Source organism: Mastomys coucha, unplaced genomic scaffold (genome assembly GCF_008632895.1).
Source record: "Mastomys coucha isolate ucsf_1 unplaced genomic scaffold, UCSF_Mcou_1 pScaffold21, whole genome shotgun sequence".
NCBI lineage: Eukaryota > Metazoa > Chordata > Mammalia > Rodentia > Muridae > Mastomys > Mastomys coucha.
Genome location: NW_022196904.1, coordinates 169,281,708 through 169,296,779, shown reverse-complemented (window position 1 = coordinate 169,296,779; position 15,072 = coordinate 169,281,708). Strand labels below are relative to the sequence as shown.

Sequence of the window (15,072 nt, the reverse complement as noted above, 5' to 3'; positions counted from 1 at the left end):
TTGCTTGAAAGTTTTAAACATTTCAGAGGAGATGGCTATGCCCAAATAATAATAATAATCACTATTATTATTATATACATATTATTACATCATGTTGTATTAAGAGAGATCTTTGATGGCAGTTACTAATTTTACCTTTGAAACACAATGGGTAAAACTTTTTCTAAAGTACCTTTAAAACAGCATTTTCAGATATAACAGGACTGATACATATATGAACTCACAAAGACAGCATACATAAGACCAGCACAAGTTCAAACCAGATAGAATCCCAGCACCGACATGGGGAAATGGGTACAGGAAGCAGTTTGGGAAAGTAAGTTTTCTTTAATGGAGTGATACTTTTTTTCCAAAAGAGAGAGAAAATATGAAGTGGGGTGGGTAGGGAGAGGGGGAGCTTAGAGGAACTGAGGGAGGGGAAAGAATGTGATCAAATATATTGTATGAAAAAAATTTCAAACAAAGCATTGCTAAAATATTTTCAATCAAATATTGTAATATAAACTTGAGATATATTATTAGATTATTTTCTTTATGTTATTTCCTATGTATAGAAAAGGATATAAGAAACATGGGAAATTATAACTAAAATAGAGTACCAATATAATTACACAGATCCAGAAGCTCAGTGGTATATTTTTTTCTCTTTTAGGACTATGCCAAGAATGTTCCTTTAAATTAAATTTTCATCACAGGTAATTTTTTCTTTTAAAATGTCATTTTTAATGTTTAATAACCTAGGCCATACTCATTTTATCACACTGAGTGTCTAAATCTCAATTTGGAAAGTAGATTTGTTTAGAAAATAGAGCATCATTGTATGATCCATGGAATTAGAGATTTACTCTGCTCTGATCAAGTCAAGCAAGTTTATGTGTGAAGGTCTGCGCAGGGCCATAGATGCCTGTTGTTAATTTGGAGCCAATAGCCAGACACTGTAATAGTCCTAGAAATGATGTTATAAAGCTGACTACATAAGCTGGAGCATGTGTGCACGCCTGTGTACCTGCGTGCCCTAGTGTCTGCATGGCTCTGTGCCCACATGTTTCTTGGGAAGTAATGGAGGACACTGAGTGCTGTCTGACTTTTTCCCCAATACTCACTTAGGACAAGGTCTCTGGTTAATCCTGCAGCTTGCCATTTTTGACTAGTCTGACTGGTAAGCCATAGCAATGCTCCTGCCTCTCTGGTCTCCACCTTCCTGCCCCTAAGCACTGAGGTCATTGGTGAACATGGTCACACCTGACATTTATGTGGATTCTTGGGATTCATATTCAATTCCATGTGTTTGCATTGCAGACTCTCTTACCTACTAAACCATCTCTCCAGTCTTTCCTGTGACTTTTAAACAGACTTTTGTTGTTTTGGTTGTCAAGTCAGGGTTTCTCTTTGTAGCTCTGGCTGTCCTGGAACTCACTCTCTAGGCCAGGCTGGCTTCTAACTCTCAGAGATCTGCCTGGCTCTGCCTCCCTAGTGCTGAGTTAAGAGACTTTTAGCTAGAGTTTCTCAATGATAAAAGTGACATTGGTGCCAGGCAGTGGTGGCGCACGCCTTTAATCCTGGCACTTGGGAGGCAGAGGCTAGCGGATTTCTGAGTTTGAGGCCAGCCTGGTCTACAGAGTGAGTTCCAGGACAGCCAGGGCTATACAGGGAAACCCTGTCTCAAAAACAAAACAACAACAACAAAGTGACATTGGTAAAGTCAGGCTCCTGTTACATCTGGAATGTTTGCTATGTTGAGTTAGGAGTACCATTGGCCTGCACTATACCTTTCATGTGAGATCACTGGCCTTGGTTTTACTTTATTATTTGCTTGTTTTTTTGTTTTGTTTTTTCATTTTTGAGGAAGATTGCTTTCAATTCATAATGCTTCTGAGGCTAGCCTCAAATTTGTGATTCTTCTGTCTCAGCCTCTTGAGTGCTGGGGTTATAGGTATATGCCAGCACCTGGCAAATTAAGTTTTAGTGTAAGCATGTCTACATTGTGTTTTAGCTACTACAAATAAACAATACATTTTCAAAGCCAACAGGATTTTTTTATGTTCCTAGAATGGCCAGTCCAAACCTTAATTCCTCTTTCACTGATGCTGAGAGATTGACGGTATTTTGTGACTTTCCCTTTGGAGTGTCATTTCAGAATTGAAATGACTTTAAAAGAACAATTATGATTAACGACTGCCAGCATGAGGGCATCAGCACGGGGATCTTAATCAAAAGTCTTTCAAGCAAATATTTGAGAGCTGTTTTCCCAGGTTTCTTTTCTTAAGCAATTAAAATTAATTGTTTTTCACCTGTTGAACTAACCAATAGATGCACTATTGTAAATCCAGCCTACAAGAGGTAAAGCCAGAGCAATGAGAAGGTAAATTAGAAGTTGTCTAACATTGACATCTGAGTTAAGAGTAAGTCCTTCCTATCTCCATTCCTGGATATGTTTACTATAGTCTTATTCTGAGAGGAGAGCATGCTCTATGTGGATTAGATCCATCACAGCACTTGCTTCTCAGTGCTCAATGGATATGAGTTACGTGCAAGGAAAGGGAATGGAAATAAAAAGTGCACTGTTTGTGTAGAGAAGTTACAAAATAGTTTTTGTATCTTTCTAGGCTTTATCATCTTACAGAATTATCTTAATTTATATATTGACTTAAAATATTTACATACTCTAGCCTGTCAGTGGTGGCACATACCTATACTCCCAGAACTCTGGAAACAGACACAAGTGGATCTCTGTGAGTTTGAGTCCAACCTGGTCTATAGAGTGAGTTTCAGTACAATTAAGGTTACATGGAGATGCCGTATCTCAAAAAAGTAAAAAATAAAAAAAAACTACATACTCTTTCAAGGTTCCTTATTATATAAATTAAGATAATTTATATAATAAGTACTTTAACTGTTTTCTTTAATTCAGATATTATTTTTTATAAAATCTGTTGGAAAAATTAACTTTAACATTATATTGTTTAACATGAAGGAGAAAAGAAATCAAGTCAACAAAAAAAAAGTCAAAAACCAAGACTGAGTGTGATGAGTCGCCTCGTAAGAAATCCAGATCATCATCTTCAGAGGAAGTTTCCAAGGGGAACGATGAAGGTAAAGAAGGATTAAAAGTGCCTCATTCTGAATATGAGATACAGTCGGCGGCAGCGCTGATCATCATGCAGGGGATGCGTTTGCAGCTCTGTTTTAGAGCAACTGAGAGGAAAATGGTCAAGAATTCAGATGTAAATTTACAGTCACTTGTAGCCTTTTAAGAACAGAATTGGTTTTGGTTCCTTCGGGGCATACTATAGTATTATATAGTACTACAAACAGTGTTCAATTCCTGGCTGTCTCCAAGCCTTGTTACTTGGTAAGACACGGACTGTCCTAGCTTACCTTCTCCATGTATGTTGGGTAATGTGAACACCTACCTGCACATTTGTCAGGAGTCAGATGAGAACTTGAAGGCTTTCTGGAAACTGTAAAGCTGTTTTTCAGTCTGTCATTCAATCTAAAATCTTGATTATAGTAGCTGTCTTATAGGATTAGTTTATTTAGCAATTTGACTAGTGCCCGCCGTGTTAGCTGTTAGGAAGGTTACTTCTAGTTGCTTTTTCAGCACCAGGAAGTAATCAGTTATAATTCTACTAAATTTAACCCAAGGTTAATGTAAGATCTGGACAGGAGAGGGCCCCCTTGCTCTAGATAGGAAGAGAGTTGGCTCAGGTGCATTCTTTTATGTGGTTTTTTTTTTTCTTCTTGAATATCACAGTGGCCATGCAGTTAAAGTATATAGAACAAAGTATCACTGAATTAGAATGGGTAGTTAGTTAGTAGATGTGTTATTCTATTGTTTATTGAGAGCTGCATTTGAAGCTGAAAGCCTTTTCATGTCTATCTTATTTCCTAACCCCAAAATAAGTCTCAATAAGTGTAAAAATCTCTTCTGAATTTAAAAAGGTTGTATTTATTCTAACATGCTGTAACAGTAATATGGCATTTGAAAACTTGGTTATATCCATTATTGAATTAATAATATTGGTATCTTCTTACTGTAATCATACCACATAATCATGGCTTATTATAAATTAAGGAAGAGCTTGCCTCTACATAGACCTTCTTAATTTGGAATAATCTTTAATAATGACTAAACATCTGGACGGTTGGCACTCTTGGTTTTATCCCTAGACATCCCTTGCCCCCTTACGTAAGACTATGCACTTTAGCTTCATTGTTACCACCATAGTAGTGCTAGCTAAGTAAGTGAGTGGCTGGATGGACAACTGAGTGCCACATGGCAGAGTGAATGTGTAGAGAGAAAACTAATACAAAGCAGTAGCTTGTGTTTGAAGACACAAGAAAGGAAGATACGCTCCTTGGATACAGATGCACTCTCTCGGACAAAGGTTCAATATCTTCTCTCCCCATTTCTTTCTTTTTGAGCAGCCTCACCCCTTCATGTTTCACTTCAGCTCAGTTGGAAAGGCCCTTCTTAACAACATCTATCTCACTTCTCCAGCCAAGCTTAGATCCCTAGAATACATTCTAAGATACCTTGTACTTGTTTAAAGATGCACAGGATCCTTGAAGGGATTATATAGCTGTTTAACTCACTCCCCATTCCTAAGACCATAGGCATTTATTTAGTAGATATTAGTGAGTGAAATCAGTGAATTCATTCATTTTTCTCACAGTTGAAGAAACTCCAGAAATCAATCCTAAACATAATCAAAAAGATGTTATAGCGTTTTGCTTTTCAAACTATAGTGCTCTGTTGTTATCAGCTGTAAATTTTGGTCTGAAGTTACTGTCTGAGGTCCCTGTGATTTGTGAGTCCTCACACACAGACAAGGGTGCAAGAGCCTCTGCCCTGTGGCATGTGGTGGTTCTGACTGCTTCAGCATTTCAGGGCAGAGGAGCCCACTCCTGCCCACAGTAACCTTCACGTGTCAGATGGTGCTAGCAGGTTCCCCTTGACAACCTGTACCTTCCTAGTTTGGTTCTACTTATGGCAGTGGGTTTGCAGAGTAACCCTAACCTTTCCACCTACTTTTTTTTTTAAGATTTATTTATTTTATTTATCTGAGTACACTGTAGCTGCCTTCAGACATACCAGAAGAGGATATCAGATCCCGTTACAGATGGTTGTGAGCCACCATGTAGTTGCTAGGAATTGAACTCAGGACCTCTGGAAGAGTAGTCCATGCTCTTAACTACTGAGCCATCTCTTCAGCCCTCCACCCACATTTTTTTTCAAAGATTTATTTATTTATTTTACATATATGAGTACACTGTAGCTATACAGATAGTTACGAGCCTTCATGTGGTTGTTGGGATTTTCAGGACTTTTGGAAGAGCAGTCAGTACTCTTACACACTGAGCCATCTCTCCAGCCCCTCCACCCACTTTTTAAAAGTCCATTGAACATCTGCACTTCTTGTATCCCCTTTGGCCTCTAAGAGACTAAAACTTAGGCTTCTCAGCCTCTCATCCATTTCTGTTGAGGGGCTATTTTGTCACCTATGCTTTTTATTTTATCACCCTCCAGAAATCTCTCTCTTGAGGGCTCTGTAGAGTGGTAATTTCTACACACACACACACACACACACACACACACACACACACACACAGAGCCAGGTGGTAGTGGCACAAGCCTTTAATCCCAGCACTTGGGAGGTTCTGGCAGGCAGATCTCTGTGAATTTGAGGTCAGCCTGGTCTACAGAGCAAGTTTCAGGACAGCCAGTGCTATACAAAGAAACCTTGTCTCTAAAACCCTTATATATATGTGTGTGTGTATATATATACATATATGTTTACATACACATATAATTTAGTTACAAAAATTTATAACATTTAATTATATAAATATAATTTAATTAATAAAATTAAATATGAACATTTAAATATATGAATATAATATTTTATATGTAATATAAATATGTATAAAATATATAATATGTTATTGTTATATAATATATATACCAATAGATGTTCTATACTTTTTGTTTTTTGTCTCCCTCAATAACTACTACAAAGATGAAATTTTTAATTTTTTTGACAAAATGATGCCTTCCTTATTAGCAGCATATGATTGTGGACAAGATTGGCTGGGAATGTGGCTCAGTGGGAGAGCATTTGTTTAGCATGCTATATGGAAGGAAGAAGCCCTGACTCCTCACTACCTCCGTTTCTACTTGTATATGACCTTGGGAAAAGTCTGGAAAATTAATTTCTGTACATTGTTCAGTGGAAGGGCTGAACATCTCTACAAAGTAAAGGAAATATATTATTATTGCTGTTGCTATTGTCATCATCATTATTATTTGCAACCTTTGAAGTATTGTTTAAGCCATGTAAGATTTTTCATAGGTTTTCAGTTTTTAAGTTTTATGTTAGCTATCAGCTGTCCCAGGCTCTATGAACAAATAAGATGATCACTATCTAAAAGGACCTAATAGTTTAGTTGAGGAGATAAAACTGAGGGACCTGAAAGTAGTAAAAGGCTTTTTTTTTTTGCATAAGAAAATTTATGAAGAATGTATAGCTTTAGTTACAACTATCAACATCACCCAAAGATGATGCTTGGTAAAACAATTTTGTTTTCTTTTCAGGGCATTCATCCTCAAATAGGTCAGAAGATTCTAGAAACAGTAAGTACCAAGCATTTCTTTATCAATAGAAATAAAAATTCAAAGCACTTGTAATTTGGGTTTTTTTATTTGTATCCTGCTGTGATGTGAATTAAATTTTTTTTTTTTTTTTTTGTATAACATGAGAAGTATCATAAAGGACAAAAAGTAAATATTTATTTACTTTTTACAGTTTTATTATAAACTCTATACTTTTTTTACAATTAAAAGTCTCTTATTTTAATTTTAGAAAGCATCAGAAGTGTTTTTCAGTAAACCTGATGAATGTGCATTTCAGTTTCACACTGAACGGTGTGCAGGAAGGGAAGTAGGGTCAGGTTGGACCGGGGAAGGGAGGGTGGGTGGGACTTAGAGAAAGCAGCTCCTTGTGCAGGAGTCTGATGGTCTGTGCTGCTTGGACTGGACACATGCAGTGTGGTTCTCGTGTGATTCCCATGTCAGCAGCTCTTGCTCTAAATGGTGCTTTTTAGTCTTGCATTCATCATTTCTTTCCAAACATGGATTTTACTGAAGAATTGCTACAAAGTCTGTATTTCCCATGAAATGCTTCCCTGAATTTTCACAATGACTTACAAAAGTACGCAGGTTGTTTTAAAATTAGTGATGTAGGAGTACTGGGAAACAAAGTAGAAGCAAGAGGTATTCCTTTACAAGAGCACATCACGTGACTTGCTGTTCTTCCCTTTGAAATAATAAAGAGAACATAGTGCTTATTTAGCTTTTTCCTGGCAGCTTTGAGAGAAGAATCTCCTATAGGATTAGAAAAAGGGCATGCTTTTAAAACTACTTTTATGTTTTAAATTGTAAAGGTTTATTTTTGTTATTTTTAAATTATGTGTGTGAGTATATCTACTATAGTGTGGGTGCCATTGAAGTACAGAAATGCGCATTGGCTGCCTTGGAGCTGCAATTGTAGACTGGTGAGCTGCTGCATGTAGCAGCTGGAAACCAGCATAGGTTCGCTGAAGGAGCAGTACTCACTCCTTACCACTGAGCCGTCTCTCCACTGCTGTCCCTCCCCTTCTGTTTTGAAAAGATACAAATTTTATTATTTAAAATTTTTAATGTGCATATTTGTTTTGAGACAAGTTTAAGCTATTTTTGACTTTATAATCCTTGTGTCTCACTCTCCCAGATTCTAGAATTACAGGCAAATGCCATCAAGGTTATTCAGTAGATGCCCTGAGAACCGGAGAGCTCAAGGAAATTATTCAAGGCTAAATAAATAGTTAATGTCAAAGATAGGCTTAGATCCAAGTTTATAATTCCCTACTCAGTGCTTTTTTGCTCATACTATCAATAACTGTTCACTATTGGTGAGTCAAATGGAAGTCTATTGCTTGCTTATATTGTAATATAAGAGAGAAAGAGAGAGAGAGAGAAGTGAGAGAGATGGATGGATAGATCTATCTTAAATGATTAATTTGTCCATGTCTTGCTTCTTTTGTAGAATGGGTATAAACAAGCCAGGCCAGCTTTATTGAATTATTGTCAAAAGAGAAGATAAACACAAAAAGTCTGTCACACAAAGGAAGTCCTTGATAACCTGTAGCTCTGTTGCAATGCCAGCAAAAAGAAAATGCCAGACGTTAAACAGTCTGTATTTGCTCTCTGAATTGATCAGATCAAAAGTGAATACCTGACCATTTATTATGGTTATTAGAGACATTCACCATTCTTCTGTTGAGTGAGTTTTTAGTTATCATGTAATATCTACAAAATGCAAGCATTTGGGAAAACCCAAAGCATTTAAGCACCATACATTAAGGAGAACTTTGAAGGCTGGAGCAGATCAAACACGGAGCAGTCAATATGTTACAAGAACTGAAAGTGTGCCGTGGGAAGAATGTTGGTGAACTATGGATGTTTAGTTTGGAAAACAGTGGAGTAATATAAGGAGACGAGCGCGAGGGTGAGGATGGAAAATTTGGAGGTGTTTGGAGGCTGTTACTCCATGGGAGATATATTTTTGGTGATTGGTTCATGGAACTTGGGTCAGTAGATAAAAAGAGCCTGAAAACACATTTTGTCCTCAGTTTAAGGAAAACTGTTCCTTAGAATTCTCTGACAAATAGAAGACCGATTGGATGCTACTTGTTATCAGAAGTGTCACAGTGGCTGGGTTCATTTTGCAGGCAGAGTTGGATGAGCAGACCCCCAGAGACCAGTAGAGCAACAGGCTATGGCTCAGCAGACAGGCTGCTGCTGCCAAGCCTGATGACCTGATTCGATCCTTGGGACTCATGTGTCCTCTGACCTGCACACATGCATTGTAGCATGTTCACATTACATCACACGCATGAATGTGGACAGAAGAACTAATTCTTGCCCATAATTATTGCAGACTTGACAGTGAAGCTGTGAGAGGATCATTGTGTATTGACTGCTCTACCTGTCATTCCATAGTGGGTCCTTTCTCACCCCTGGGGCAGGTGGTTGTAGTTCTGTTTATAGTGACTTTTACCCTCAGGGAATCAGGAAGGTTTAGACTCATAGGGTGGAAGGAACTTTATAGATCATTTAGTCTGTTCCTATAGATTGGCTTCTCTGAGGTCACCTTTCCAATGGATACTCTGTCAAGGGATTTATTTGAAGATGATTTAACTCCTTAAAAGTAAAATTGCATTATCTGGTACTAGAAAATTGATGTACTGGTGGACTGGGGTAATAGTCCATGTGGTACAGTGCTTCCATGAAAGCAAGGGATATTGCATTCAGTCCTCAGAGCCCACTTTAAAAACTAGGCCAAGGTCAGCTCAGTGAGTGAAGGTGCTTGCCACCAAACTTGACAGTTTAATCCCTGAACCCACATGGGAGTGAGATAGAATTGACTTCCATAGTTTCTGGTTTAGTCTCCACACTGTGTCCTGCTTGTGCACCCCTGCATGCACATATATAAAAGTGTTCAATAAATGGTCCAGGTTTGGTAGCACACATTTTCAGTCCTAGGGCTGGGGAGGCAGAGACAGGCAGATCTCTGGGTCCATGTCAGGCAGCCTCGCCTGTTTAGTGAGTTCAAGGCCAGTGAAAGACTCCTGTGGACAATACCCAAGGAACAACACTAGAAGTTGACCTTTGTCCTCCATGTGTACACACGCGCACTATTCTTATGCACACCACACACATAGACAAATACACTCATACAAAGGAATTAGTGTAGGAAAGCTGACTTGTGGAAAGTATTCTAGGAGGGAACAGAGTGAACAGAGTCGCTTGCAATGTAAGACTTTACAATCAACTGCTTGTTTTTAAAGGCCATATAGGTTCTGTTCTCTGACATCTGGACAGTCATGCCATACAGAGAACTTCATCAGACGTAATTGGGTTTTCTGTTTCTTCTCATCTCAGTGAGTGGAAGATTTTATTCTTCCTTGTATTATCAGTTCAAGACACTGGGAACTTTGGGGATGGCTGTCACGGAGCAGGCGTCTTCCTCTAAGACTTGATAGTTTCATCATCATGTGTACATAGCTCATTAGACAGCACCCTCCCCTGCTATTTGTTAAAATTGGTGCCACAACAGGTTCAGTTAGGATCAAAGTTCAAGCATACACATTGATTCAAGGATCAGAGTCCAGCAGGTAAAAGGCTACAACCACTGTGGCCAATCAATGCGGCTTTATTTTTGTTCTGTGCTGAACTGAGGGACGTTCTGTACTGGCAAGCCAAATCTGAGTTACGTCAGAACGCTAGTGGTAACTCCACAAGGGAATTACCTCTTACTATGGCATTCTTGATTTAGCATCTTTTCTTTTAATCTTATGGATGTTGTGTAAGTTTAGGTTCGTAAAGGGCACACTGTGTTAGGATGAGCACATCAAGAACTAAGCTTCTGTGTATGACTTTGATGTTACATTTGAGAAAGTATTTGTCAGACATTTTATAAAAATAATGTTTATTACTTTAATTAGAAAAACTTACTCTGAAAGAGGCCTTCTCAGACACTGTTTGGAAGAAAGGAAACTCTATAACCTTTCTTCTGGAGGAAAACCTGACCCTGTAACTGGGCTTAGAACACACTGATGCTGCCTTTGGAATTTGATATTTTATTTGGAATAGATAAGCACCTCAGATAAACATGGACAGAGATGCACACTGTGCAACAAGAAAAACAGCTTGGCTGGAGTGTGTGCCCACTGTGGAGCTCTTGCCAGCATGTTGAAGACGCTGGGTTTAATCACCAGACTGCTCCCCCCCCTCGCGCCCAATGAAAATAAAATGGGAAATAGAGCCTAAATCCCCACCAATCAGAAATTAATGATCAGTGAATCAAATTCCATATAACTTATTTTGTTTTGTTTTGTTTGTTTGCTTAAAGTTTTCATGGGGCTAGATAGATGGCTCTGTGGGTAAAGCACATACTGGTCTTAGAGAGGATCTAAGTTCAGTTCCAAGTATCTTCATTGGGAGATCTGACACCTCAGCCCTCTGCAAACACCTGTACATACATATGCATCATTAAAAATAAAAATAAATTCTGGAAAAAATTCTCATTATAAAAACTTTGACACACACACCCATATATATATTGTCAAGGAAAACTGTCTATGTTATCTCAAATCCTTTATAGTTACAAAATTATGCACAGTATAATCCAATTAATTTATTAAAAAGGTACATGTTATACTTTTTTAGATTTTTTTTAAAGATTTATTTATTTTATGTATATGAGTACACTGTAGCTAAACAGATGGTTGTGAGCCTTCATGTGGTTGTTGGGAATTGAATTTTGTAGGACCTCTGCTTGCTCCGGTCAACCCTGTTCACTCTAGTCAGCTCCACTTGCTCTGGTCAACTCCACTCGCTCAGGCCCAAAGATTTATTTATTATTATACATAAGTACACTGTAGCTGTCTTCAGACACACCAGAAGAGGGCGTCAGATCTCATTATGGGTGGTTGTGAGCCACCATGTGGTTGCTGAGATCTGAGCTCAGTACCTTCGGAAGAGCAGTCAGTGCCCTTACCCACTGAGCCATCTTGCCAGCCCGTTATACCTTTTTAAAGGCCAAGCAAACTTTAAAAATGATTGTATTATCAGTGGCTTGGGATAACTTTTCCTTAGGACTTTCAGCATTGGTCATAAGCTATCAGTTGCATACCCTTTCTGCTGAAGCTCTGGTACTTTCCATGTTGTTTAATTCTTAAAATCTATTGTATCTGGAGGAATAAGTTCAACTTTGTGGAATTGTAGAAGTTGGAGCTAAATTACTGTTAAATTCATGGTCACGAGCACTTACATAAGACTGTTAAATTGATTGTTGTTTTATATCAAACAACTTTTATAATACTTATTTTTATTGTTATAATATTTTATAAATTTTAAGGAATATGACAAAGATATTGTAGGTATTGAAGGGGGGGTCTTGGGAGGAGCAGTGGTACAAAAGGGAAACAAGAATGTGATTCAATTCTATTTAATTAAAATATATTTTTAAATGTTAACAAATTCAGATAAATTGAAATCATGTAACTTTTCTCATCATAATGCAATAAAAGTTTTAAAAAAAGAAGATATCAGACAATGCAAAGATCAAAAAAAAATTTCATGGTTAATTTAATTGTACTGATAAATGATTCAAAATGTGTTATGTTAAAAACAATAACAACATTTCCTTCTAAATGAGCAGGAACCACTCATGAGGAGGACAGAGCGTCAGATTCTGAGCTCTGGAAGGGCCCACTGCCAGAGACAGATGAAAAGTCACAGTGAGTGCTGAGGAGGTTGTGGGGCTGCTGCTCGTGATAGCAATTAATGAAAATATTTAATGCTGCGAATGTTTATTTAGTGCCAAAGTCTCCCTCTCCTGGTAGGATGGAAGGTGATTACCAGTCATTGTTTGGAGATGCAAACAGCCAGTATGTCCAGTGTCAGTTCACTTTAACAGACAGCCCTCTGTTCTTGCTTGAATTCTTTCCAAGACGGCTGTTCAGTGGCATCTAGGACAGCCTGTCCCATGGTGTTATGATTCTCATAACCCACGCTGAGGAGCCCCTTGAAGATTTACACAGGTGTAGGGATTCCTTGCTTGCAGCCATCTCAGCCTCCCACCCACAGATAACCCAGTACACTTGTTCTCTGCTGCCCTTCAGTACAAAGCCTGGGCTGTTGGCTGCTTGAGGCTGGCTGCAAACACTAGTGTTATGTAGCACTCATTACTTCTCACTGTGTTTCACAGGTTATACTGAATTAGTGTCCCCTCACAGCTCTGTTCTTCAGACGTAACCTCTATTAACTATAGATACGTATCCACTATTCTCAGACTCAAAAAGCACTGTGGCCTGAACAGATGTCCTCACATTCCTGGGAGGAAGACATGGTTTGTTTTTTTAGACATAGTTTCTGTTTCAGGCATTTCTTAAGCAGATTGTAAGTTGAAATAGTGAACAGAGAAGGTATAAAGTCAACCAGAAAAGCAAAGAGAAGCATGAGCTTTCACAAAATACTTCAAAGAAAACTGAGGGGTTTGAGAGACATATCAGCATGTGAAGTATTCCAATTTTAACCATTTTGAGCATAGATATGATTGTTTAGAGACTAAGAATTATTTGAATTATGAAAGCACACAGGTATACAGAGAGTGATAGCTAATACACTAGATGAAAATATTTTTACTAGTTTCATATAATATATCACTTAATTTTTTTACTCCATTGATTTTTTTAATTTGATTTTTATTGAGTACTCTTGATTATAATCAATATTTTACTTTTTTTTTAATAGGGAAGAAGAATTTGATGATTATTTTCAGGACTTGTTTCTGTGAGCTGGAAGAGAGAACCTTATTCCTTAGTGAGGAAATGTACAGAGACACTCAGTGAATGTGTCCCTGCTATTGGGTCTGGACAGCCTCTGGGACAGATACTTCAGAAGCACAAGACATTTCAGACATTTTCTCCTTTACTTGAGTGGCTTCTCATGTTGTGATTGGCATTGAACTGTAAATAAATTATTTAGTGTGTTATTCTAAAATGTCAGAGTTTTTCCTTTCATTTAATAATTTTATTAACTTATTCTGTGAGTGCTAACCAGGCTTCTGATGTGCGTGAGCCGCTATGCTAAGCACTACTTTGAAGGAGCTATTTTGGAAGTCATTTTACAATCCTTTCTGAACTATCAGAAAGTAGCAAAATTAGTGCCAGTGTACCAGTGTTAAATATTGTGTAAAAGTCTCCTTATTGCTTGAAGGTGTTGTTTCTTTATGTTAGTACTTATTTTGAGTAAAAAGAAATCTTGATTTCTGAGGGAAATTATCTGAAACATCCAACATCAAAGTTGGAATTTGTATAATAGTGGAATTTCTATAGATTTTTCATTTCTTTTGTAATGACTGTAAAAGTCTGATGCCATGTTTGAGAAATACATTCAGAACCTGCACTCCCTTGTGTTGAGTCTGCCATTATTTCTCCGCCAACGCCTTGTTGACCCGTACCAGAACCCTGTTTCCCTACGGGCTGAGGGAGGCTCAGACTGGCAGGCCTGCAGCACTATAGCTAAGCATTCTTACAATGAGATGTATTGATCACTCATTGGTCATCAGAAAATAGAGTTCTGCAAAATTGTAACTAGGAAGAGTACACACCATTTACAATAAAACAATATATTTTGGAATGACAATACAGTTTATGATACCAAGTTTATGTATGAATTTACATAATTATATGAAATCCCAGCAATCTAGCACAGTGGCCAATAATGGGAGTCATTTTAAGGAGTCTTTGCAAGTCTGAGGTAATGTTAGACACCAGCTCTATAGCTGCTTCGCGCTATGGCTCAGTTCAGTCAGTGATGGTTGCCAGGCCCTTGGTCAAGAGGCTGTAGGGTTCTGCTTTTAAATTACACAGACTCTGAAGCCAAGTGCTTATTAGAAACCATCAGACATAACACTAGCCTCAATTCAATTGGTAATAACTAAGGGAGGAGAAGTTACTTGAGCTGACTGATATTTTGGAGTTAAGAAAAAAGATCACATAAAACTAAAGGACTAGTGTCTTATTTGGTAGCTGAAATAGCAGTGACTCCAGGAGAGCCTTAAATGAAGTCATGGGACAAGGCAGTGTGCATGCATCACTTCGCTAGATGGCAGTGCTCCTCATAGCTGTTTCCCATAACGGCATTTGGAGTATCATTCATTCATATCGACTGAGTACCTACCCTATGCCAGACACTGCTGTAAATGACAAGATGGAGTTCGGAGCAAACCTGGCAAAAGCTCCCTCATGGTCTTTATGTCCTAACATGAGAGACGAAGCACCTGACTTGTAAAGCAAAACAAGTGGTACTTATTTCTTGTCTGTTTAAAAGTACATCTTACTTGTTTGTTTGCTTTATAATAATTCATTTTCAAAGGCAGAGCTCTCAGACAATTTAAACTCAATTCTGACAGTTATTGGCATGATAGATTCTCACTTGCAGATGCTCACCAGAGTTGGCTGAGG

General features: G+C 38.0%; 1 protein-coding gene across 7 annotated transcripts in view; it reads left to right on the top strand.

Annotated features, from left to right (window-relative positions):
• The window catches only part of LOC116103804 (protein FRA10AC1 homolog), a 55,225-nt gene extending 41,214 nt beyond the window's left edge, over positions 1-14,011 (top strand). For 5 of the 7 annotated variants that reach the window (XM_031390216.1, XM_031390217.1, XM_031390218.1 and 2 more), the window contains 5 exons: positions 653-695; positions 2,975-3,093; positions 6,596-6,634; positions 12,261-12,342; positions 13,358-14,011. In XM_031390216.1, coding sequence (XP_031246076.1) covers positions 653-695; positions 2,975-3,093; positions 6,596-6,634; positions 12,261-12,342; positions 13,358-13,400 — 326 coding nt within the window. In that variant the 3' untranslated portion in view covers positions 13,401-14,011. Of the gene's footprint in view, positions 1-652; positions 696-2,974; positions 3,094-6,595; positions 6,635-8,084; positions 11,474-12,260; positions 12,343-13,357 lie in introns of those variants that run through there. The other 2 variants (XM_031390221.1, XM_031390222.1) reach the window with 2 other exon arrangements.
• The last annotated feature ends 1,061 nt before the right edge of the window (positions 14,012-15,072 follow it).